Source organism: Urtica dioica, chromosome 10 (assembly GCF_054948205.1).
Source record: "Urtica dioica subsp. dioica isolate 48M chromosome 10, U.dioica_male_clone48M_v1_H2, whole genome shotgun sequence".
NCBI lineage: Eukaryota > Viridiplantae > Streptophyta > Magnoliopsida > Rosales > Urticaceae > Urtica > Urtica dioica.
In genome coordinates, this window is record NC_142765.1 from 26,246,616 (window position 1) to 26,273,303 (window position 26,688).

General features: G+C 39.4%; 2 protein-coding genes across 2 annotated transcripts; one reads left to right on the forward strand and one right to left on the reverse strand.

Annotated features, from left to right (window-relative positions):
- Nucleotides 1–1,265: 1,265 nt before the first annotated feature.
- On the reverse strand, nt 1,266–3,609 carry D-CDES (D-cysteine desulfhydrase). Its single transcript, XM_089628635.1, has 10 exons — nt 3,299–3,609; nt 3,145–3,210; nt 2,875–3,069; nt 2,700–2,810; nt 2,527–2,618; nt 2,270–2,356; nt 2,075–2,132; nt 1,886–1,999; nt 1,722–1,819; nt 1,266–1,639 (listed from the first exon to the last, which is right to left on the reverse strand). Exons 1-10 carry the CDS (start codon nt 3,554–3,556, stop codon nt 1,435–1,437), a joined length of 1,284 nt encoding a protein of 427 aa, XP_089484761.1. The 5' UTR covers nt 3,557–3,609; the 3' UTR covers nt 1,266–1,434.
- A 2,269-nt stretch (nt 3,610–5,878) lies between these two features.
- On the forward strand, nt 5,879–7,332 carry LOC149384577 (mitogen-activated protein kinase kinase 9-like). Its single transcript, XM_089628636.1, has one exon. The coding sequence runs from the start codon at nt 6,174–6,176 to the stop codon at nt 7,095–7,097; it is 924 nt and encodes a 307-aa protein (XP_089484762.1). The 5' UTR covers nt 5,879–6,173; the 3' UTR covers nt 7,098–7,332.
- The last annotated feature ends 19,356 nt before the right edge of the window (nt 7,333–26,688 follow it).

Sequence of the window (26,688 nt, forward strand, 5' to 3'; positions counted from 1 at the left end):
CTATTTAACTATATCACTTTTTTTTAAACACTTTTACCTAACTAAAAAGAAAAAAAGAAAATGTCACTTTATTTCTTAACTTGAAATTCGTACTATAAGGATCCCAATCTCAATACACAAGTAAGAGTGATATGTAGTGGGAGGCAGTGTAAAGGATATACAACCACAATCGTTGATTTGCGTACGAATATCGGTCAATAATTCTTTCTTAAAATTAGTTTATTCACGCACGAATACTAGATTAAAGGTGTATCGAACTCGTTGATTCACAAAAACTATCGAAAACAAAGAAATTGGAGATTTTTTTTTTACCATTCATACAAATCTTCTTTAGAACATTAGTACTCTAAAATTTAATTAAAATCTCAAAAACGAAAAAAAAAAAAGAAAAAGAAAAACAAGTAAAGAGAAATAAATCCATAATAAAATTTAGGAATTAAACAACATTAAAGCTAAATATTCAAAATTAAAAGAAACTTCTGAAAATAGTAAAGTGTCAATTAGAGGCCTTAAATGATAGAATTCGGCCAAATTCTTGATACCTCAATGCATAGCATTTAGTTTTTTTATCGGGCAATTTCCACATGAAATTCACTAAGCCCATGTTAATTTCCGACTTTCCTACCCCAAGCTGCCATAAATTTCAGATCCCTTTGATATGCATCATTCTCCCCGGGTTTGATAGAATTTGTCCTTAAAATCGGTGCATCTTTAGGTGGTATGGAAGAAGGATGACATAATTTGTCCTTAAAATCGGTGCATCTTTAGGTGGTATGGAAGAAGGAAGAGGGTCTTGATGAACTCTGGAGATCGAAATGCCACCTCAAACAAAAAGGATACATTAACGAAGTATTCATGAGTTCCATCAACTTGATTAATCGTTGGAGTGAGAGTTATCATCACCTCTTCTTTCTTCTTCTACTACTACTTCTTTTTTCTTCTTCTCGCAGAGAATGTGCCAATAAGAATGTGCCAATAAGACGTTGAAAATAATCATGAAGCAGATTGTTGGAATCCGAATGAGGCACGCTCCAACAAAAGACTCACTAGTCGAAGTCCCCAATCTTTGAGAAGAATCCTCGAAATCTTACACAACAATCATTGATGCTCATGAACTTGACCAGCAACCGCATACTCGAGAGCTCAATCTCTAGGCTTAGGGGTCTCTTTTGATCCTTTACCAAAAATGAATGGCTATCCTAAACCCCCTAAAAATTAAAGGTTAATTGTATGGCTCTTAAATTTGAAGTATAAACCTAAAGAAGGAAAAAAGCTTAGCTGAAAAACAGCCATTTATTTTTAGGGCACAAACCTCACATTGGCAGAATTAAAATCCGGGCATAATTTTAGGGCTATAGCTTTAAAAAGCCATTTATATTTTTATGTGCAGAAGTGCCAATAGAATGTGAGCACACACCAATTACAAGTAGGTCATTAGAACATTTTTCCGGTACCATCCTTGCGAGGAACAGATTCTTGGACATCCATTCGATGCCAATTTCCAACAATCGGAGCCATTTGATCGACCTTGTCGTACAGCCCAAGCAAGCCTCCCGTGTGTATGAAAAGAACTCTTCGACCTTCCCATTTCTCCGGCTTATCCTTCATGTCCTTCAACAGTCCGTATAGAGCTTTCCCACTATTACAATAAAATAAAATATAAAACAAGAGACAGAACAGAGAATGAAGATTCCGAATAAAATAAATAAAGAAAAACAAACCTATAAACGGGGTCGAGAATAACACCGGTGGCTGCAGCGATGTCCTTGACAAATTGAATCTCTTCAGAGGTGTTGATGGCATAGCCTTCACCTTTAGCCTGTCCAAATCATAACATTGTAATAGCCTTCCCAATAAGAAAAATGGTACAATGAACATGAGTTACGTTATGAATGTCGACAATATCACGTGCAATCACGCCAGCGCCGAGCCCGTCGAGTAGGCCCTGGGCATACTCATAGAAATAATCCGGGTCATCGCATACACTGAATGCATGAACCTGTACAACACACCAGGAAATCAAACTTAGACGAGATCAATATTTATCATAATTAGATCAAGCCAAGCCACATACTTTTGCCTTCAAAGAGCTAAGCCGTGATCCCAACGAGAGACCCGCAATCGTACCACCGCTGAAAATAGTAAAAAAAATTGCATTTTTATTTTTTTGACTATTAATTCATAAACATCAAATACAAACTTTGCTGCTTTAGGATAAGCTAGTATCTATAAAATAGTAAATCAATTTAGAAAATGGTTAGAGCGGAACCTGCCACATGCTACGACAAGATCATCGAATTTAATTTCGGAATTCTTAAGTTGCTGCTCGATCTCGTGAGCCGCTTCAATATATCCCCTACACATTCAGTTTCATGGAGAAACAAAAAACAAAAAAGTGGAGGTAAGCGAAATCACCGAAAAATATGACTTTTTTTTTTTCTTTCATTTTTCTTTCAATCACATAAGTTGTTTCCTTTTTATATGTACTTGTGGTAGAAGTTCTAAAAATATAAAATGGTGCCTAACCAAGTGCCTAAGGAGTTTGAGCCACCGACAGGAATCACATAAGGGTTCCTCCCTTGTGATATCAGCTTTTCTTTCAGGTGATTAGCAAGAGCCTGAGACCCATTTATAAATAATAATCAGATGGTAAAGCATTATGATACTCAAAACTGAAAGAAAGTGTATAAAAGACGAACCACACTCCCAATTTTGGCGTACTCCTCTTTGGAAATCATCTGAACATTAGCTCCGACTAATCTCTCGACCAGAAGATTGCCGGTGAGTCCAGGATCTTGGTCCACAAGCAGCTAATTATGAAAACAAAAAGAGGTGAAATGGGAAGATGAGAATGAGGGAGAGAAAGAGCGAGACCTTAGAGGTGCGTAGTATGAGATAAGAGTCGAGGTTGAGATATCTGGCGGCCACCGCGGTTGCCCGGCAATGGTTGCTTTGGATTCCGCCGACGGTGATTATGCAATCGGCTCCTTGATCCACCGCCTCCGACATCAAGAACTCCAGCTTCCTCACCTTGTTCCCACTCAGTTGCATCCCCGATAAATCGTCTCGCTAAATTCACATTTACTCAACTTCATTGCATCCTAAAACATTGTGAAATTCACGCAATCAACCGTATCAATTTACCTTCAACCATACTTGAGCGTTGGCGGGCAAGTTAGGGAGATTCCACTTGTGAATTGGAGTTGGAAACTGATTCAATCAAACCCAGAAGAAGCCGTGTGTTAACTTAAGAGGAGCCGATAAAGGAAAGAGCTTTATAATTCATCTTCTTAATTACGTGGCCCAGAGACAGGACATGAGAGGGCAAGGGGTTGAGATGTGAAGCCCAGGAAGGGGGCGAGTAGGGTTTCTTCGTCAGAAAACCCAACCCCGATTCACCGGAACAACCTTTAGCCTCCATTTTATGACTTAGCCACCGAGTCTCACTCGGAAATCGTTTCTGATTTACTCTTGATGCCAACGTGCCGATCGCCGGACACGGAATAACAATCCTCACTCGAGTATGCAATGCAACGCTGCTATGACCGAACAGCATAGTTCTTCCGAAATTAAAGAAATTAATATTATAATTCTCATTATGCACTACTTTATCAATCCAATTTTTTTTTATGTTTTTATGTCATGCCCATGACATCTATATATTTCTTATTGTATAAATAAATCAATTATAAAAAATAAATTATGAAGTGCTAAAACGATGACATCATATACTTTGCATTCAACTACTGCCAAACTAAGATGTATATAATATATTTAAATGATAAAAATTTAGCCAAATAAACCACCGAAAATAAAAAAATTTTAGATATCCAACTTTTTGTAAATAATCACCTCAACTTATTTACGGCATTCAAAAGACAAAAATATCAAAAAACATTCTCGCATATTTTTAGTTTTTTTAAGTGCCGTAAAGAAGTTGAGGTGACTATTTACATAAAATTAACAAAAAGTTAACTATTATATAAATCGCTATAAGTCAAATGACTATATAACTAAAAAAATCTAAAAAATTATGAAGTGTTAATATGATGACATCATATACATTCAACTACTCATAAACTAAGATGTATATAATATATTTAAATAAATTATGAAGTGCTAAAACGATGACATCATATACATTCGATTACTGTCAAACTATGATGTAACTGAGACGAATTTTCTTTTCGCAGAAAACTCTCGTGCTACAATGATACAAGTGCACATGTCGTCAAGTAATAAATATACGCAAAACACGAATATCGATCCCACATAAAATTCGTTCTATTTTTCGATGTAAACTAACTTTAATGTTTTTTCTAGAGTTGTGCAAAATATAAAAACGAGAGATTTTTTTATTATTTTTTTATTTGAACTAATTAAAATGCAAAAACAAACAAAAACAAAATTAAACAAAAATTTGACAAATTATAAGAAGAGCAAATGGGCACGATTTCATTGGGTTCTTCGAATTGGTCGGTTCTAAGGATTATAGTAACGGTTATTATATTTGGGTTAACTTTGTCTAATTCCTTCTTTGAATATCCATTAATCCCTCGAGGGAAAACGAGCCTGATCGTTTGACAAACTTACACCTTTCGACTTGAATCTTATTAAAACAAACAATTGCATTTGCTACATGAACTCAAACAACTACACAAACCAAACAATGATTTTGACCTACGTCTATCTATAGATGTAGGTATGTGGTGACAGAACGAGTTGAGCGCACTCGATTACCACATCTCAGTGTCTAAATGAGTCTAGAAATTCACTACCTAGTTAGCTAAACCAAACAATGATTTTGACCACCCAAATTTTCTTGATTACCACAAACCAAACCACATTTACGCACAATCCTAGAATAATCTACTAACCGAATAAATTCGTGTAACTACATCGCACCCCTCCTATGTGTTTAGCTATTCACGATTTTAATCAAGAAAATAAACATAACAATGAGCAAAAACATCAACACATGGATAAGAGGAGGCATCTATTTATCAATAATGCATAATCTAAATCTATTTATCAACACAAGGACAAAGAACGCACTAGCAGTTTCCCAAAAAGAAAATTCCCGACGCTCGTCCCCTACCAACTTGGTCCCAGTTAGGGTGTCGCGGAGCGCGGAGGACCAAGCGTTCGAAACAAAGCTCACGTCCCCGTGCGGCGAACAAGGATCTAAGGGACCACCTAACTGCCCAAAGCAACGCGTGCAACGAAGACTTGAGTGAGCGTTTGAGCTCTTGGTCTAATTCACCCCCCCTTGCGGCTCTCACTAACATGAATCGCTGCAAAAACCAAGGGTCAAATGAAAAGTGTCAAGTACTGACTTTGACTTCGTCGTTGTCTTTGGCGAATTTTGTACTCTGAACTTGTAAATAAATTAGGGCCCCAAATGATTCTTTAAATGTTTACACTAATGAATAATAAACGACAGATTTTATGTGTCGTTTTATAGGATGAGTTTAGTTGGTTGTGACGGTCTAATGTCGCTGTATTAGAGGGAGTCGCACACTAACCATGCACACGTATCTATCTCTACCTTATGATCCAATGATCGAAATCTATAGAATTTGTAGAGTTTCATAAAAAAAACCTATTCTAGGCTGATCTTTAGTCTTAAATCCTCAGTAAAGTTGACGTGCCTCTTTGCTAAGATGAGATCAATTTCAACATGTACTATACGAGTAGAGCAGGGCCAAAAATGTTGAACAAAAAAAAATAAAATAAGCCAAACATTGGAAAGTTGAAACTCAAAGAATTAGTATAAAAAAAATTAGAATTGTGAACCAAACATTTTTCGAAATTTCAAATATGAAGAAGAAAAAACAAAGTAAAGGAAAATGTCTTACTGTGGATTCCGGAGTCGTTATCCTTGAGCACGCTAGCTATGCCATGGGCACAAACAAGTGGAAAGTGGAAACCCCACCAAAATAAAAAGAAGAATTAAATAAAATGAAAAAAAGGTTGGACCCATCCTCCTCTCAGCTTCCTCTCACTCTCTCTCTCCTAAAGCCGGCTAACTCTATCCCTCGTGCTTTCCTTTCTCCTCTCTCCACTATCCACACTTATATATATCCTTAAATCCACTCAAACCAATCAAAACGCCCTCTCTCTCTCTCTAATAATTAAAAATTAAAAAGATCAAAAGGAGATCCATACTTAAAATGGCTTTAGTCCGCGGCCGCCGCCAGCTCAGCCTCCACCTGCCCCTCCCCCCCTCGGAGCGCCGGCAGCACCACACAGGCGCCACGTGGACGTCGTCGTCCGCGGCGTGGCCGTCGTTGTCGGAGCTGGAGCGGCTGCACGTGGTGGGGCACGGCAACGGCGGCACAGTGTACAAGGTCCGGCACCGGAAGACGGGCGACGTGTACGCGCTGAAGGTGGTGCGGTCCCCGGAGGCGGACGCGGCGGGTCGGCGGCGCATCGGGCGCGAGCGCGACATCCTGGTGCGCACGGCGGAGGCGGGGTGGGCCCACGTGGTGCGGTGCCACGCGGTGTTGTGGCAGCAGGATGAGGTGGCGATCCTGATGGAGTACATGGAGGGAGGCACGCTGGAGGGCGTGGTGGTGTCGGAGGAGGCGCGGGTGGCGGAGGTGGCGAGGCAGGTGGTGTCGGGGCTGGCCCAGCTGCACTCGCGCCACATCGTCCACCGCGACATCAAGCCCTCCAACCTGCTGGTGTCGGCCTCGGGGGCGGTCAAGATCGCCGACTTCGGGGTGAGCAAGATGGTGTGCCGCTCCCTGGAGGCGTGCGACTCCTACGTGGGCACCTGCGCGTACATGAGCCCCGAGCGGTTCGACCCCGAGCGCTTCAGCGCCGCCGACGCCTACGCCGCGGACGTGTGGAGCCTGGGCGTGACCCTGATGGAGCTGTTCCTGGGCCACTTCCCGCTTCTCCCGCCCGGCCACCGCCCCGACTGGGCCACCCTCATGTGCGCCATCTGCTTCGGGGACGCCCCCCAGGCCCCCTCCGCCGCCTCCCCCCTCTTCCGCCACTTCCTCGACTGCTGCCTCCACAAGGACTCCGCCCACCGCTGGTCCGCTTCCCAGTTGTTGAATCATCCCTTTTTGTCATCATCATCATCATAATTCTACTATAGCTTTCTCTCCCCCTACTAACTGCTCATTTCATGACTTCAACCTCGTCCAGTGTGAAAAAACGACTAGTTGTTAATTATTTGCTACACCAAAAGTTTTATTGCTCTACAATTAAATGTATCATTCTTGCTAATCGCCGCCTCATTAATTCGAAATCGCACGAAATCCTCCATCTGATTTCTCAACCATATTATTTAAATATTATAAATGCCTTCACTTAATTATTAAATATTAATTATACTCGTTGCCATTGACAATATATTCAATTTTCTCCGTAATATGTATTTTTATTTTCCATTTAAGTCCACGCACGTTTTTAAACTTGATTCCACATTTTATGCGAAAAAACTTGACTACATATTCCAATCAAGGTGTAAAGTATTTTCATTCATTCCCCAACATTATGACGGAAACGTTTATCACTTTTTATTTGTCACGGCTCTAAATTTATTCAAAACAACAAATAATGTGATCAAGCTTAATCTAAAGGCAGTTTCCGAGTACATGCAAATCCCAGGTCCCACTTTTGAATTCTGACTTCATATGAGGCATATATGAGTCTTTCAAGTTTTGAACATAAAAAGAAATGAAAGCCTAGAGAGAGTGTGGAAATGAGAGAGATGAAGTAACAGCGAGAAAATAAAAATTACGGGTTTGAAATACTAAATTAGAAAAACTACGGGTTTAAAGTGTAAATTCCTCGTAGTCATACCCAATCTCCCTAGTGTATAAATAAATAAGTGTGTATTTATGGAAATAGGATAGTTGGGGATTGGTTCTAAAATATATTAATGGGAGGGTCAGTAGTTGGAGAAATGAGATTGAAAATGACAAGTCCATCCAAATCCAAGTCCACGTCAGCATATGACATATCTCATTGCCAAGGTGCGTGAACCCATTTTGTGCACTCGTTGCCATATTTTACTTGCTCTCATCTCTCAACCGTTTGATGGCGTCGTCATCATTTAATACACTAACATGACGTCACTAGTGTCTTAAGAAAAACATGTCGTTATTAGTTATTAACATATCTTTAACATACTATAAAAGAGCGTATGTTAATACGTTTCGTAAGTTTTTTTGCGTTTTTACAAGCCACGTGGCAAAGATTTATCTGGCGTTTTTTTTAGTTGAGATATTCAATGCACATGCTTGCATTAAATGCTCACTGGTTTTTCTCACCGATTTAGTTAATTAGCATATATATAGTTGTATAATATGGCTGACACCTCATTTTTGTAAACATAATTACATATATGTATAGAGAATATAATAATGATTTCCTTTTTTTCAAGACAGTAAAATGTCATCATATAAAAATAACATCTAAGTAACATGTTAGAGTTTAGAGTTTAAAAGTAAATACTCACGTCAGTGAGGATGTAAACAGTAGTAAACTTATTAATCAATCTTAATTAGATTTTAAATTTTTAATCCAATTTCTATACTAACTACATTTCAATATTTATATATATATATATATATATATATATTCCATGAAAATATCTACAAAAAAAAAAAGTCAGGGCATTGATTTAAAAACTTTTAATATTTCGTCATTTCTTATTTATAAAAAAATGTAAGTGTAATAAAATTTTTATAATTCTCTTTTATTATGTACCTGTATAAATTTAATTTAAAATTATTAGTAGTTTATTAATAGTAGTTTATTTTTCACATTTATAAAAAATAATATTCAAGTTATTCAAATTTTCATTACTGTGTCTTCTTTTATTATGTTTGTATTATATTTTATTATCTATTCCTAATACTATATCAATAAAAATAAATATCTAAAATATATGCATGGTCATGCGGGGCATGACCTGAGAACTAGTTAATAGAAAAAAATATAATCTTATTCTGAAATATTTAAAAATGTAGACTCAGTTTTATGATAGTTAAAATGATATAGATAACTAAAATAATATATTTGGAATTACTAATAGTTAGTCATTTATATAGTTATATAATATGTTAAGAAAAAACTAATCCGTAAATATAATTACTAAAGTTATATATGAACATTCATTTCAACAAAATATATTTCGTTGTTTTTTGAAAAACATGTGTTTTTCCTTTATCTTAATGTAAAAATAAATTACATGATATAATAAGTAATAACTCTTGTTCATAAGTAAAATTTAAATATTTACTTCAATATTGTGTCTTTCGCTCATAACAATGTGTCTTTGATTTTTTTTTTTTAAACCGACACATGGAATTCAAAAGAAAAGTTCAAGATGAACTATATTCAATATCCAAAATCCAAATCCAACAATATTCAAATGAGCATAAAATCGAATTCAAATCAACATTAAACAAGAAGTAAATTTAAAAGACCACCCAATTAAAAAGAAAACTAAGAACAAGCAATAAAACTAGAAAGTAGATGGAACGGAGTTTTGTTGTTGCTCGTTTTTGGACAACGATTTAACAGCGAGCGGTTCGATCCGAAGCCAGACCAGGTGATCGCGCTCGAGCTGAGGGTGCTAAGACATGAGGATTGAACTCCTCTTCGAAGGTGGTTGATGAATCCTGTTCGTCGAGAAACCTGAAATAAAAGAAGAATAAGTATGAAATTCAAAGGGAACCAGAGGCAGTGCATCTGGTTACCTCTCCGACGCTCAACATCAGTGGAATTAAGGTGAATTGATTTTACGTTTTAGAGTGTGTAGAGTGAATTTCAAGTGAAACGAGCTTCAGTAGACCTTCAGAAACGTTTCGAGACTCAAGAATTCGTTACCTCGTTCTGTGTGCCTAGGTTAGTATTTATAAACTTGTATGCAATGCCAAAAGACGAAGTGTTGTCGCTGATTTTTGGACAACTATTTAGGAGCCCAGAGTGGTTAGACCCAAGGCCGAACCAAGTGGTCTCACTCCGGCTCGAGCGTGTCGGACTTGGTATCCCAAGTCGTCCCTTAGCTGTGGGTGAAGCTCACCTCGTCTCGATACCTGAAAAGCAAGCAAGAGATTGTGAACTACAAAAGGGAAACAGGGGGGGTGCCCCTGTTTACCTCTCCGACGCTCAACATTAGTGGGATTGAGGTGGAGTGTAGAGGTTTTAGGGGTGTTTAGAGGCCGAGACTTGAGAGAAACGAGCGAGGTACGAGTTCGACAGCGTTTCAGTACTCAAGAATGGATTACCTGGACTAGGGGAGAGACCCCTATATTTATAGGCGACCAAGGAGCGTCATGAACAACCCCTTGGCCGAGGGCTGCCTCTGACCCGGCCATGGACGGCTCTGACTCGGCCATGGCCGGCTCTGACTCGGCCGTGGAGGCCATGGCCGGCTCTGACTCGGCCGTGGGGGCCATGGCCGGCTCTGACCCGGCCGTGGATGCCATGGCCGGCTCTGACCCGGCCGTGGATGCCATGGCCGGCTCTGACCCGGCCATGGATGCCATGGCCGGCTCTGACCCGGCCATGGAGGCCATGGCCGGCTCTGACTCGGCCATGGAGGCCATGGCCGGCTCTGACTCGGCCATGGAGGCCATGGCCGGCTCTGACCCGGCCATGGATGGCTCTGACTCGGCCATGGCCGGCTCTGACTCGGCCGTGGAGGCCATGGCCGGCTCTGAGGTGGCCGTGCACCGGGAAAGACTCGGGGAAGCCGCCATATGTTGTCGTTGCCGTACCGGGCCGGGACGGACCGGTAACATTAGCCCCCCGAGTTTCCGGTCGAGCGTAGGTTGAGTGGAAACTCAAAATCTACGCTTTTATGTGGATGCGGGATGAATGCTCTCGGATTCGCGTCACGGGGAACGGCCTTTGCGCGTCGAGAGCGACGGCCTTTGTGTGTCGCGAGGGAAGATTTATTGTTCCGAGCCGATCGTGCGTGGCTTATTTTCTCGACCTACCAATGAAGGCGTGATCGATTAGCACGACTTTATTGTGCGTGTCTTATTTTCTCGACCTACCAATGAAGGCGTGATCGATTAGCACGACTTTATTATGCGTGTCTTATTTTCTCGACCTACCAATGAAGGCGTGATCGATTAGCACGACTTTATTATGCGTGTCTTATTTTCTCGACTTACCAATGAAGGCGTGATCGATTAGCACGGTTTTATTGTGCGCGGCTTATTTTCTCGACCTACCAATGAAGGCGTGATCGATTAGCACGGTTTTATTGTGCGCGGCTCATTTTCTCGACCTACCAATGAAGGCGTGATCGATTAGCACGACTTTATTGTGCGTGTCTTATTTTCTCGACCTACCAATGAAGGCGTGATCGATTAGCACGACTTTATTATGCGTGTCTTATTTTCTCGACTTACCAATGAAGGCATGATCGATTAGCACGACTTTATTATGCGTGTCTTATTTTCTCGACTTACCAATGAAGGTGTGATCGATTAGCACGGTTTTATTGTGCGCGGCTTATTTTCTCGACTTACCAATGAAGGCGTGATCGATTAGCACGGTTTTATTGTGCGCGGCTTATTTTCTCGACCTACCAATGAAGGCGTGATCGATTAGCACGACTTTATTGTGCGTGTCTTATTTTCTCGACCTACCAATGAAGGCGTGATCGATTAACACGACTTTATTATGCGTGTCTTATTTTCTCGACTTACCAATGAAGGCGTGATCGATTAGCACGACTTTGGCCTCGGGGGGGGGGGCCTTGGTGTCGCGTTTGTGTGACCGGGTTTTCCGTGGACGCTGGCTAGACCAGATACGTCCGGCGGGCGCGAGCCTTTGAAACCCATTTGAAACTTGCTGCCTTTCGGCTCACGAGCTGGGCGGCGAGCGCGGATCCGTTACTCAACTCGAGGACTCATGTGGAGTCTGCACGAGTAGTTACGCGAAGAATCGGCACGAGGAGTATCGATCGACTCGTGGATTCGAACTTGACTCGAGGAATGGAATCATCTCGAGGGTTTACGTGGAGAGTCGACACGAGGAGTATTAGTCAACTCGTGGACTCGGACTCAACTCGAGGACTCATGTAGAGCCTGCACGAGGAGTTACGTGATAAGTCTTTCCTTGGGACCTCCGGCCTAACCATCGGCCCCTTGAGACTTTGCTATTATTATTATTTATTTTCTGCTTCGAGAGAGTTAGCTCAATACGTTTGGGTGAATTGATGAACCGAATCCAAAGACGTTTGGACGAAGTGATGAAGTCGCTCCAGCTCGACTAGGCGAAGTGGCGAGCTCGACTAGACTAAGTGGCGAGCTCGACTGGGCGAAGTGGCGAGCTCAACTAGACGAAGTGACAAGCTTGACCAGGCGAGGTGACGTGCTCGTCCAGGCGAGGTGACGAGCTTGACCAGGCGAGGTGACGAGCTCGACCAGGCGAGGTGACGAGATCGACCAGGCGAGGTGACGAGCTCGTCCAGGCGAGATGACGAGCTTGAAATCCCAACAATTCGTTAGAGTCGGCACGAGGAGTATCAGTCGACTCGTGGACTCGGACTCAACTCGAGGACTCATGTAGAGCCTGCACGAGGAGCCACGTGAAGAATCGGCACGAGGAGTATCGGTCGACTCGTGGATTCGAACTTGACTCGAGGAATGGACTCATCTCGAGGAGTTACGTGAAGAATCGGCACGAGGAGTATCAGTCGACTCGTGGATTCGAACTCGACTCGAGGAATGAACTTATCTCGAGGAGTTACGTGAGAAGTCTTTCTTTGGGACCTCCGGCCTAACCATCGGCCCCTTGAGACTTTATTATTTTTTTTTTTGAGTTGTTGTTGAGTTGTTTTTGATTGAGCATTGATCCCTGTTAGCCCCCCGAGTTTCTTGCGTTTGTGAGACAAGGGCCAGGAAACTCTCGTGTTAGAGGTATACAATAGTGTGCGCTACATTTTTTTTTTCATGTGTGAAATAACTCTTTATTGCAATTAGGGGGTCGTTACAGTTTGTCATGGCACTTGGCCTTCTTTGAAAAAAGGAAATTGCATAATTGAAATGAAGCGATTACAAAGTCGAGTGAGTTCGGGCGTGGGTTTAAGGGTCGAAGTCGCGGCAATCATGGCTTGCTAGCAGATGCGACGAATTCCTTGAAGTCCCCACCTCGAATTAGGGAATCAATTCGCTTCTCAAGCTGGTAGCATTCGATCGTCACGTGCCCGTGATCTTGGTGGTATTCGCAGAACTTACTTCGATCTCGCTTCGCAGGGTCCTTTGTGAGTGGAGCGGGTCTTCCTAGCTCATCGCGGCGTAAGCTCAGGATTCGGTCGGGCGTTATGTTGAGCGGGACGAAGGATTGCTTCGGGGCTGGAGAAGGGTGGTCATTAGGGACTTGACCCTTCCGGCGCCTTTTCCTTCGTGACTCGGGACCAACGGCTGGTATCACAAGCGCGGCCGCGCGCTTCTGGTTGGGTGCTCGATCAATGTTGGGTGGTTGCTACCCCAAGACGATCGCGGTCTCGCGTCGGGCGTTGAGTTTTTCTCTCAAGTCGAACCCGTGATCCTCTTTTTGAGAACTGAGGCGGTCTCTCAAGTCTCCGGAGGCCGTCCCTATTACCCTTGTTAAGGGCGCGTCATTCAGGCGACGCCCTTGACGGAGGCCGCGACCATCGACGTTGTTACCTTCACAAGGGTTTTGGACGCAGATGGTGAGCTTGGAGCGTCCATTTCGGGACCTCGAGACTGAGCGTCCTCGGGTATTGCGTGAGCTTTGACGCCTTGACGTGGCCGCTCGAGGGTGTCCCCTCGAGGGCGCGTGCGCGTGCTCATTAGAAAGTTGGCGCCTTGACGCGGTCGCCCGAGGGTGTCCCCTTGGAAGCGTGCGCGTGCGCCCACTTTCGTGAACAGCGTGGTCGAGGTTGGTCTCGTGGTTGGCGTTGTCGACGTCGTCGGAGTCGAGGAGGCCGGCGATGAGCGCGCCGGTGACGCCGGGGCGGTCTAGGAGCTCGGCGAGCCCTCGAGCCGTGTCCTCTCGGACTGCGGCCTCGGGGTCATTCGTCGGGTCTCGGGGCTGGCTCTGATTATCATAAGGTTGCCCTTCGAGACCGTGCGTAGAGCTTTGGAGGCCGTGCCTCGAGCTAGTCGCTCGGGCGCCCACGGAGGTGGCAGGCACATGACTCATCTCTCGAGAGTCGTAGGTGTAGTGATAGAGGAATGGAAGGGAGAGCGTCGAGGTCCCCTCCTTCTAGCGCCAAAATGTTGTCGCTGATTTTTGGACAACTATTTAGGAGCCCAGAGTGGTTAGACCCAAGGCCGGACCAAGTGGTCTCACTCCGGCTCGAGCGTGTCGGACTTGGTATCCCAAGTCGTCCCTTAGCTGTGGGTGAAGCTCACCTCGTATCGATACCTGAAAAGCAAGCAAGAGATTGTGAACTACAAAGGGGAAACAGGGGGGGTGCCCCTGTTTACCTCTCCGACGCTCAACATTAGTGGGATTGAGGTGGAGTGTAGAGGTTTTAGGGGTGTTTAGAGGCCGAGACTTGAGAGAAACGAGCGAGGTACGAGTTCGACAGTGTTTCAGTACTCAAGAATGGATTACCTGGACTAGGGGAGAGACCCCTATATTTATAGGCGACCAAGGAGCGTCATGAACAACCCCTTGGCCGAGGGCTGCCTCTGACTCGGCCATGGCCGGCTCTGACTCGGCCGTGGAGGCCATGGCCGGCTCTGACTCGGCCGTGGGGGCCATGGCCGGCTCTTACTCGGCCGTGGAGGCCATGGCCGGCTCTGACCCGGCCATGGATGCCATGGCCGGCTCTGACTCGGCCATGGAGGCCATGGCCGGCTCTGACTCGGCCATGGAGGCCATGGCCGGCTCTGACCCGGCCATGGATGGCTCTGACTCGGCCATGGCCGACTCTGACTCGGCCGTGGAGGCCATGGCCGGCTCTGAGGTGGCCGTGCACCGGGAAAGACTCGGGGAAGCCGCCATATGTTGTCGTTGCCGTACCGGGCCGGGACGGACCGGTAACACGAAGTTCCTTTTTAGTTTCAAATTTTGTACTTTTTCATGTACTAACCCCTTTGACTTTGAAGAGGATTTGTGAAATTTTTATAGGCATCGAAAACTAATGATAAGCCTACACATTCTTGAAAATACGGTAACTATCAACCAAAAGAGTCAAGAATCTTCAAAATCTCACACAATTTGAAAGAGTTATGGTAGTTTCAAATTTTGTAATTTTTTCGTGTACTAACCCCTTTGGCTTTGAAGAGGATTTTTTAAATTTTTATAGGCACCGAAAACTAATGACACACCTACATATTTTCGAAAATATGGTAACCATCAACCGAAAGAGACAAGAATCTTCAAAATCTCACACCATTTGAAAGAGGTATGGTAGTTTCAAATTTTATAATTTTTTCGTGTACTAACCCCTTTGGCTTTGAAGAGGATTTGCGAAATTTTTATAGGCATCGAAAACTAATGATACACCTATATATTCTCGAAAATATGGTAACCATAAACCAAAAGAGACAAGAATCTTCAAAATCTCACACAATTTGAAAGAGTTATGGTAGTTTCAATTTTTGCACTTTTTTCATGTAGTAACCCCTTTGGCTTTGAAGAGGATTTGTGAAATTTTTATAAGCATCGAAAACTAATGGTACGCCTATATATTCTCGAAAATACGGTAAACATCAACCTAAAGAGTCAAGAATCTTCAAAATCTCACACCATTTGAAAGAGTTATGGTAGTTTCAAATTTTGCAAGTTTTTCGTGTACAAACCTCTTTGGGTTTGAAGATGATTTGTGAAATTTTTATAGGCATCGAAAACTAATGATACGCCTACATATTCCCGAAAATACGGTAACCATCAACCAAAAAAGTTAGGAATCTTCAAAATCTCACACCATTTGAAAGAGTAATGGTAGTTTAAAATTTTGCATGTTTTTCGTGTACTAACCCATTTGGCTTTGAAGAGGATTTGTGAAATTTTTATAGGCATCGAAAACTAATGGTACGCCTATATATTCTCGAAAATACGGTAACCATCAACCTAAAGAATAAAGAATCTTCAAAATCTCACACAATTTGAAAGAGTTATGGTTGTTTCAAATTTTGCAAGTTTTTTCGTGTACTAACCCCTTTAGCTTAGAAGAGGATTTGCGAAATTTTTGTAGGCATCGAAAACTAATGATACGCCTCCATATTCTAAAAAATATGATAATCATCAACCAAAAGAGATAAGAATCTTTGAAATCTCACTCCATTTGAAAGTGTTATGGTAGTTTCAAATTTTATAATTTTTTCGTGTACTAACCCCTTTGACTTTGAAGATGATTTGTCAAATTTTAATAGGCATCGAAAATTAATGGTACGCCTACATATTATCAAAAATACGGTAACCATCACCCAAAATAGTAAAGAATCTTCAAAATCTCTCATCATTTGAAAGAGTTATGGTAGATTCAAATTTTGCAAGTTTTTCGTGTACTACCCCTTTGACTTTGAAGAAGATTTGTGAAATTTTTATAGGCATCGAAAAGTAATGATAAGCCTACATATTCTTGAAAATACGTTAACCATCAACCAAAAGAGTCAAGAATCTTTAAAATCTCACACTATTTGATAGAGTTATGGTAGTTTCAAATTTTGAAATTTTTTCGTGTACTAGCCCCTTTGGATTTGAAGAGAATTTGGGAAATTTTTATAGGCACCGAAAACTAATGATACACCTACATATTCTCGAATATATGGTAATCATCTACCGAAAAGAGTCAAGAATCTTAAAAATCTCACACCATTTGAAAGAGTTTGGTAGTTTCAAATTTTGCAAGTTTTTCGTGTACTAACCCCTTTGGCATTAAAGAAGATTTGTGAAATTTTTATAGGCATTGAAAACTAATGATAAGCATACGTATTCTAGAAAATATGGTAACCATCAACCAAAAGAGTCAAGAATCTTCAAAATCTCACACCATTTGAAAGAGTTATGGTAGTTTCAAATTTTGCAAGTTTTTCGTGTACTAACCCCTTTGGGTTTGAAGAGGATTTGTGAAATTTTTATAGGCATCGAAAACTAATGATACGCCTACATATTCCCGAAAATACGGTAACCATCAACCAAAAAAGTTAGGAATATTCAAAAACTCACACCATTTGAAAGAGTAATGGTAGTTTAAAATTTTGCATGTTTTTCGTGTACTAACCCCTTTGGCTTTGAAGAGGATTTGTGAAATTTTTATAGGCATCGAAAACTAATGGTATGCCTATATATTCTCGAAAATACGGTAACCATCAACCTAAAGGATAAAGAATCTTCAAAATCTCACACCATTTGAAAGAGTTATGGTTGTTTCAAATTTTGCAAGTTTTTTCGTGTACTAACCCCTTTAGCTTAGAAGAGGATTTGCGAAATTTTTGTAGGCATCGAAAACTAATGATACGCCTACATATTCTAAAAAATATGATAATCATCAACCAAAAGAGATAAGAATCTTTGAAATCTCACTCCATTTGAAAGTGTTATGGTAGTTTCAAATTTTATAATTTTTTCGTGTACTAACCCCTTTGACTTTGAAGATGATTTGTCAAATTTTAATAGGCATCAAAAATTAATGGTACGCCTACATATTATCAAAAATACGGTAACCATCACCAAAAATAGTAAAGAATCTTCAAAATCTATCATCATTTGAAAGAGTTATGGTAGATTCAAATTTTGCAAGTTTTTCGTGTACTACCCCTTTGACTTTGAAGAAGATTTGTGAAATTTTTATAGGCATCGAAAAGTAATGATAAGCCTACATATTCTCGAAAATACGTTAACCATCAACCAAAAGAGTCAAGAATCTTTAAAATCTCACACTATTTGATAGAGTTATGGTAGTTTCAAATTTTGAAATTTTTTCGTGTACTAACCCCTTTGGATTTGAAGAGAATTTGAGAAATTTTTATAGGCACCGAAAACTAATGATACACCTACATATTCTCGAAAATATGAAAATCATCAACCGTCGGGAACCTAGAAAGGTATCAGCCCACTTAAAACCGAGCCTAACTCTCGACAACAACTCGCACACAAAATAAAGCTTACCGACCAAATTAACGAATCCAAACAACTTCAACACAGCCTTACACGCACACAGCCAACAACAAATTTCAAACCTAACCTTCTCAGATTCTTGATTTCAATATCACGGCCATATCAACCAAGGAATTCAAATTCGTTCAACAATCAATCAAACCCAAACAATCAATCAATCAACCAAGGATTATAATTATATGATTCGAACTGAGAATTTTCTCGTTCGTTCTATTTAAGGTTTCTTGGAATTAATTCTCGTTCTTGAGAATTTATTTCTTAAATTAATTTTGAAAATATGGTAACCATCATCCTAACAACGCAAGAATCTTAAAAATCGGGCACCAATTGAAAGAGTTATGGTAGTTTGAAATTTTGCAAGTTATTCGTGTATTAACCCCTTTGGCTTTGGACTGGGTTTGTGAAATTTTTGTTGGGATTGAAAACTAATTATACGCCTACATATTCTAAAAAATATGGTAACAATCATCCTAACAACGCAAGAATCTTAAAAATCGGGCACCATTTGAAAGAGTTATGGTAGTTTCAAATTTTGTAAGTTTTTCGTGTACTACCCTCTTTGGCTTTGAAGAGGGTTTATGAAATTTTTGTAGGGATCGAAAACTAATTATACGCCTACATATTCTAAAAAATATGGTAACCATCATCCTAACAAGCCAAGCATCTTAAACATCGAGCACCATTCGAAAGAGTTATGGTAGTTTGAAATTTTGCAAGTTTTTCGTGTACTAACCCCTTTGGCTTTGGAGGGGGTTTATGAAATTTTTGTAGGGATCGAAAACTAATTATACGCCTACATATTCTAAAAAATATGGTAACAATCATCCTAACAACGTAAGAATCTTAAAAATCGGGCACCAATTGAAAGAGTTATGGTAGTTTCAAATTTTGCAAGTTTTTCGTGTACTACCCCCCTTTGGCTTTGGATGAGGTTTATGAAATTTTTGTAGGGATCGAAATCTAATTATACGCCTACATATTCTAAAAAATATGGTAACAATCATCCTAACAACGCAAGAATCTTAAAAATCGGGCACCATTTGAAAGAGTTATGGTAGTTTCAAATTTTGTAAGTTTTTCGTGTACTACCGCATTTGGCTTTGAAGGGGGTTTATGAAATTTTTGTAGGGATCGAAAACTAATTATACGCCTACATATTCTAAAAAATATGGTAACCATCATCCTAACAAGCCAAGAATCTTAAACATCGGGCACCATTTGAAAGAGTTATGGTAGTTTCAAATTTTGCAAGTTTTTCGTGTACTAACCCTTTTCCCTTTGGAGGGGGTTTATGAAATTTTTGTAGGGATCGAAAACTAATTATACGCCTACATATTCTCGAAAATATGGTAACAATCATCCTAAAAATGAAAGAATCTTAAAAATCGGGCACCATTTAAAGAGTTATGGTAGTTTCAAATTTTGCAAGTTTTTCGTGTACTACCTACCCCCTTTGGCTTTGAAGGGGGTTTATGAAAATTTTGTAGGGATCGAAAACTAATTATACGCCTACATATTCTCGAAAATATGGTAACCATCATCCTAACAAGCCAAGAATCTTAAACATCGGGCACCATTTGAAAGAGTTATGGTAGTTTCAAATTTTGCAAGTTTTTCGTGTACTACCCCCTTTGGCTTTGGACTGGGTTTATGAAATTTTTATAGGGATCGAAAACTAATTATACGCCTACATATTTTTGAAAATATGGTAACAATCATCCTAACAACGCAAGAATCTTAAAAATCGGGCACCATTTGAAAGAGTTATGGTAGTTTCAAATTTTGCAAATTTTTCGTATACTAACCCCTTTGGCATTGGAGGGGGTTTATGAAATTTTTGTAGGGATCGAAAACTAATTATACGCCTACATATTCTCGAAAATATGGTAACCATCATCCTAACAAGCCAAGAATCTTAAACATCGGGCACCATTTGAAAGAGTTATGGTAGTTTCAAATTTTGCAAGTTTTTCGTGTGCTAACCCCTTTGGCTTTGGAGGGGGTTTATGAAATTTTTGTACGGATCGAAAACTAATTATACGCCTACATATTCTAAAAAATATGGTAACAATCATCCTAACAACGTAAGAATCTTAAAAATCGGGCACCATTTGAAAGAGTTATGGTAGTTTCAAATTTTGCATGTTTTTGGTGTACTACCCCCTTTCCCTTTGGAGGGGGTTTATGAAATTTTTGTAGGGATCGAAAACTAATTATACGCCTACATATTCTCGAAAATATGGTAACAATCATCCTAAAAATGCAAGAATCTTAAAAATCGGGCACCATTTAAAAGAGTTATGGTAGTTTCAAATTTTGCAAGTTTTTCGTGTACTACCTACCCCCTTTGGCTTTGAAGGGGGTTTATGAAATTTTTGTAGGGATCGAAAACTAATTATACGCCTACATATTCTCGAAAAAATGGTAACCATCATCCTAACATTGCAAGAATCTTAAAAATCGGGGACCAATTGAAAGAGTTATGGTAGTTTCAAATTTTGCAAGTTTTTCGTGTACTACCCCCTTTGGCTTTGGATGGGGTTTATGAAATTTTTGTTGGGATCGAAAACTAATTATACGCCTACATATTCTCAAAAATATGGTAACAATCATCCTAACAACGCAAGAATCTTAAAAATCGGGCACCATTTGAAAGAGTTATGGTAGTTTCAAATTTTGTAAGTTTTTCCTGTACTACCCCCTTTGGCTTTGAAGGGGGTTTATGAAATTTTTGTAGGGATCGAAAACTAATTATACGCCTACATATTCTAAAAAATATGGTAACCATCATCCTAACAAGCCAAGCATCTTAAACATCGAGCACCATTCGAAAGAGTTATGGTAGTTTGAAATTTTGCAAGTTTTTCGTGTACTACCCCCCTTTGGCTTTGGATGAGGTTTATGAAATTTTTGTAGGGATCGAAATCTAATTATACGCCTACATATTCTAAAAAATATGGTAACAATCATCCTAACAACGCAAGAATCTTAAAAATCGGGCACCATTTGAAAGAGTTATGGTAGTTTCAAATTTTGTAAGTTTTTCGTGTACTACCGCATTTGGCTTTGAAGGGGGTTTATGAAATTTTTGTAGGGATCGAAAACTAATTATACGCCTACATATTCTAAAAAATATGGTAACCATCATCCTAACAAGCCAAGAATCTTAAACATCGGGCACCATTTGAAAGAGTTATGGTAGTTTCAAATTTTGCAAGTTTTTCGTGTACTAACCCTTTTCCCTTTGGAGGGGGTTTATGAAATTTTTGTAGGGATCGAAAACTAATTATACGCCTACATATTCTCGAAAATATGGTAACAATCATCCTAAAAATGAAAGAATCTTAAAAATCGGGCACCATTTAAAAGAGTTATGGTAGTTTCAAATTTTGCAAGTTTTTCGTGTACTACGTACCCCCTTTGGCTTTGAAGGGGGTTTATGAAAATTTTGTAGGGATCGAAAACTAATTATACGCCTACATATTCTCGAAAATATGGTAACCATCATCCTAACAAGCCAAGAATCTTAAACATCGGGCACCATTCGAAAGAGTTATGGTAGTTTCAAATTTTGCAAGTTTTTCGTGTACTACCCCCTTTGGCTTTGGACTGGGTTTATGAAATTTTTATAGGGATCGAAAACTAATTATACGCCTACATATTTTTGAAAATATGGTAACAATTATCCTAACAACGCAAGAATCTTAAAAATCGGGCACCATTTGAAAGAGTTATGGTAGTTTCAAATTTTGCAAATTTTTCGTATACTAACCCCTTTGGCATTGGAGGGGGTTTATGAAATTTTTGTAGGGATCGAAAACTAATTATACGCCTACATATTCTCGAAAATATGGTAACCATCATCCTAACAAGCCAAGAATCTTAAACATCGGGCACCATTTGAAAGAGTTATGGTAGTTTCAAATTTTGCAAGTTTTTCGTGTGCTAACCCCTTTGGCTTTGGAGGGGGTTTATGAAATTTTTGTACGGATCGAAAACTAATTATACGCCTACATATTCTAAAAAATATGGTAACAATCATCCTAACAACGTAAGAATCTTAGAAATCGGGCACCATTTGAAAGAGTTATGGTAGTTTCAAATTTTGCATGTTTTTGGTGTACTACCCCCTTTCCCTTTGGAGGGGGTTTATGAAATTTTTGTAGGGATCGAAAACTAATTATACGCCTACATATTCTCGAAAATATGGTAACAATCATCCTAAAAATGCAAGAATCTTAAAAATCGGGCACCATTTAAAAGAGTTATGGTAGTTTCAAATTTTGCAAGTTTTTCGTGTACTACCTACCCCCTTTGGCTTTGAAGGGGGTTTATGAAATTTTTGTAGGGATCGAAAACTAATTATACGCCTACATATTCTCGAAAATATGGTAACCATCATCCTAACAAGCCAAGAATCTTAAACATCGGGCACCATTTGAAAGAGTTATGGTAGTTTCAAATTTTGCAAGTTTTTCGTGTACTAACCCCTTTGGCTTTGGAGGGGGTTTATGAAATTTTTGTAGGGATCGAAAACTAATTATACGCCTACATATTCTAAAAAATATGGTAACAATCATCCTAACAACGTAAGAATCTTAAAAATCGGGCACCATTTGAAAGAGTTATGGTAGTTTCAAATTTTGCATGTTTTTCGTGTACTACCCCCTTTGACTTTGAAGGGGGTTTATGAAATTTTTGTAGGGATCGAAAACTAATTATACGCCTACATATTCTCGAAAATATGGTAACCATCATCCTAACAAGCCAAGAATCTTAAACATCGGGCACCATTTGAAAGAGTTATGGTAGTTTCAAATTTTGTAAGTTTTTCGTGTACTAACCCCTTTGGCTTTGGAGGGGGTTTATTAAATTTTTGAAGGGATCGAAAACTAATTATACGCCTACATATTCTCGAAAATATGGTAACCATCATCCTAACAAGCCAAGAATGTTAAAAATCGGGCACCATTTGAAAGAGTTATGGTAGTTTCATATTTTGCATGTTTTTCGTGTACTAACCCCTTTGGCTTTGAAGGGATTTATGAAATTTTTATAGGGATCGAAAACTAATTATACGCCTACATATTCTTGAAAATATGGTAACCATCATCCTAACAACGCAGGAATCTTAAAAATCGGGCACCAATTGAAAGAGTTTTGGTAGTTTGAAATTTTGCAAGTTTTTCGTGTACTAACCCCTTTGGCTTTGGACTGGGTTTGCGAAATTTTTGTTGGGATTGAAAATTAATTATACGCCTACATATTCTAAAAAATATGGTAACAATCATCCTAACAACGCAAGAATCTTAAAAATCGGGCACCATTTGAAAGAGTTATGGTAGTTTCAAATTTTGCAAGTTTTTCGTGTACAAACCCCTTTGGCATTGGAGGGGGTTTATGAAATTTTTGTAGGGATCTAAAACTAATTATACGCCAAAATATTCTCGAAAATATGGTAACCATCATCCTAACAAGCCAAGAATCTTAAACATCGGGCACCATTTGAAAGAGTTATGGTACTTTCAAATTTTGCAAGTTTTTCGTGTGCTAACCCCTTTGGCTTTGGAGGAGGTTTATGAAATTTTTGTACGGATCGAAAACTAATTATACGCCTACATATTCTAAAAAATATGGTAACAATCATCCTAACAACGTAAGAATCTTAAAAATCGGGCACCATTTGAAAGAGTTATGGTAGTTTCAAATTTTGCATGTTTTTCGTGTACTACCCCCTTTGACTTTGAAGGGGGTTTATGAAATTTTTGTAGGGATCGAAAACTAATTATACGCCTAGATATTCTCGAAAATATGGTAACCGTCATCCTAACAAGCCAAGAATCTTAAACATAGGGCACCATTTGAAAGAGTTATGGTAGTTTCAAATTTTATAAGTTTTTCGTGTACTACCCCCTTTGGCTTTGAAGGGGGTTTATGAAATTTTTGTAGGGATCGAAAACTAATTATACGCCTACATATTCTCGAAAATATGCTAACCGTCATCCTAACAAGCCAAGAATCTTAAACATCGGGCACCATTTGAAAGAGTTATGGTAGTTTCAAATTTTGTATGTTTTTCGTGTACTAACCCCTTTGGCTTTGGAGGGGGTTTATTAAATTTTTGAAGGGATCGAAAACTAATTATACGCCTACATATTCTCGAAAATATGGTAACCATCATCTTAACAAGCCAAGAATGTTAAAAATCGGGCACCATTTGAAAGAGTTATGGTAGTTTCATATTTTGCATGTTTTTCGTGTACTAACCCCTTTGACTTTGAAGGGGTTTATGAAATTTGTATAGGGATCGAAAACTAATTATACGCCTACATATTCTTGAAAATATGGTAACCATCATCCTAACAACGCAAGAATCTTAAAAATCGGGAACCAATAGAAAGAGTTATGGTAGTTTCAAATTTTGCAAGTTTTTCGTGTACTACCCCCTTTGGCTTTGGACTGGGTTTATGAAATTTTTATAGGGATCGAAAACTAATTATACGCCTACATATTTTTGAAAATATGGTAACAATCATCCTAACAACGCAAGAATCTTAAAAATCGGGCACCATTTGAAAGAGTTATGGTAGTTTCAAATTTTGCAAGTTTTTCGTGTACTAACCCCTTTGGCATTGGAGGGGGTTTATGGAATTTTTGTAGGGATCGAAAACTAATTATACGCCTACATATTCTCGAAAATATGGTAACCATCATCCTAACAAGCCAAGAATCTTAAACATCGGGCACCATTTGAAAGAGTTATGGTAGTTTCAAATTTTGCAAGGTTTTCGTGTGATAACCCCTTTGGCTTTGGAGGGGGTTTATGAAATTTTTGTACGGATCGAAAACTAATTATACGCCTACATATTCTAAAAAATATGGTAACAATCATCCTAACAACGTAAGAATCTTAAAAATCGGGCACCATTTGAAAGAGTTATGGTAGTTTCAAATTTTGCATGTTTTTGGTGTACTACCCCCTTTGACTTTGAAGAGGGTTTATGAAATTTTTGTAGGGATCGAAAACTAATTATACGCCTACATATTCTCGAAAATATGCTAACCGTCATCCTAACAAGCCAAGAATCTTAAACATCGGGCACCATTTGAAAGAGTTATGGTAGTTTCAAATTTTGTAAGTTTTTCGTGTACTAACCCCTTTGGCTTTGGAGGGGGTTTATTAAATTTTTGAAGGGATCGAAAACTAATTCTACGCCTACATATTCTCGAAAATATGGTAACCATCATCCTAACAAGCCAAGAATCTTAAAAATCGGGCACCATTTGAAAGAGTTATGGTAGTTTCATATTTTGCATGTTTTTCGTGTACTACCCCCTTTGGCTTTGAAGGGGGTTTATGAAATTTTTGTAGGGATCGAAAACTAATTATACGCATACATATTCTAAAAAATATGGTAACCATCATCGTAACAAGCCAAGCATCTTAAACATCAAGCACCATTTGAAAGAGTTATGGTAGTTTGAAATTTTGCAAGTTTTTCGTGTACTAACCCCTTTGGCTTTGGATGGGGTTTGTGAAATTTTTGTTGGGATTGAAAACTAATTATACGCCTACATATTCTAAAAAATATGGTAACAATCATCCTAACAACGTAAGAATCTCAAAAATCGGGCACCATTTGAAAGAGTTATGGTAGTTTCAAATTTTGTATGTTTTTCGTGTACTACCCCCTTTGGCTTTGAAGGGGGTTTATGAAATTTTTGTAGCGATCGAAAATTAATTATACGCCTACATATTCTCGAAAATATGCTAACCGTCATTCTAACAAGCCAAGAATCTTAAACATCGGGCACCATTTGAAAGAGTTATGGTAGTTTCAAATTTTGTATGTTTTTCGTGTACTAACCCCTTTGGCTTTGGAGGGGGTTTATTAAATTTTTGAAGGGATCGAAAACTAATTATACGCCTACATATTCTCGAAAATATGGTAACCATCATCTTAACAAGCCAAGAATGTTAAAAATCGGGCACCATTTGAAAGAGTTATGGTAGTTTCATATTTTGCATGTTTTTCGTGTACTAACCCCTTTGGCTTTGAAGGGGTTTATGAAATTTTTATAGTGATCGAAAACTAATTATACGCCTACATATTCTTGAAAATATGGTAACCATCATCCTAACAACGCGAGAATCTTAAAAATCGGGAACCAATTGAAAGAGTTATGGTAGTTTCAAATTTTGCAAGTTTTTCGTGTACTACCCCCTTTGGCTTTGGACTGGGTTTATGAAATTTTTATAGGGATCGAAAACTAATTATACGCCTACATATTTTTGAAAATATGGTAACAATCATCCTAACAACGCAAGAATCTTAAAAATCGGGCACCATTTGAAAGAGTTATGGTAGTTTCAAATTTTGCAAGTTTTTCGTGTACTAACCCCTTTGGCATTGGAGGGGGTTTATGAAATTTTTGTAGGGATCGAAAACTAATTATACGCCTACATATTCTCGAAAATATGGTAACCATCATCCTAACAAGCCAAGAATCTTAAACATCGGGCACCATTTGAAAGAGTTATGGTAGTTTCAAATTTTGCAAGTTTTTCGTGTGATAACCCCTTTGGCTTTGGAGGGGGTTTATGAA

What these genes read in the sequence shown, in the direction of transcription:
- LOC149384577 (XM_089628636.1), top strand. Translation starts at nt 6,174, where the DNA reads ATGGCTTTAGTCCGCGGCCGCCGCCAGCTCAGCCTCCACCTGCCCCTC.
- D-CDES (XM_089628635.1), bottom strand. Translation starts at nt 3,556, where the DNA reads ATGCTGTTCGGTCATAGCAGCGTTGCATTGCATACTCGAGTGAGGATT. An exon ending in TCATACTACGCACCTCTAAG is followed by an intron (nt 2,811 to 2,874) that starts GTCTCGCTCTTT and finishes TTTCATAATTAG; the next exon opens with CTGCTTGTGGACCAAGATCC. An exon ending in TCAAACTCCTTAGGCACTTG is followed by an intron (nt 2,357 to 2,526) that starts GTTAGGCACCAT and finishes CTGAATGTGTAG; the next exon opens with GGGATATATTGAAGCGGCTC.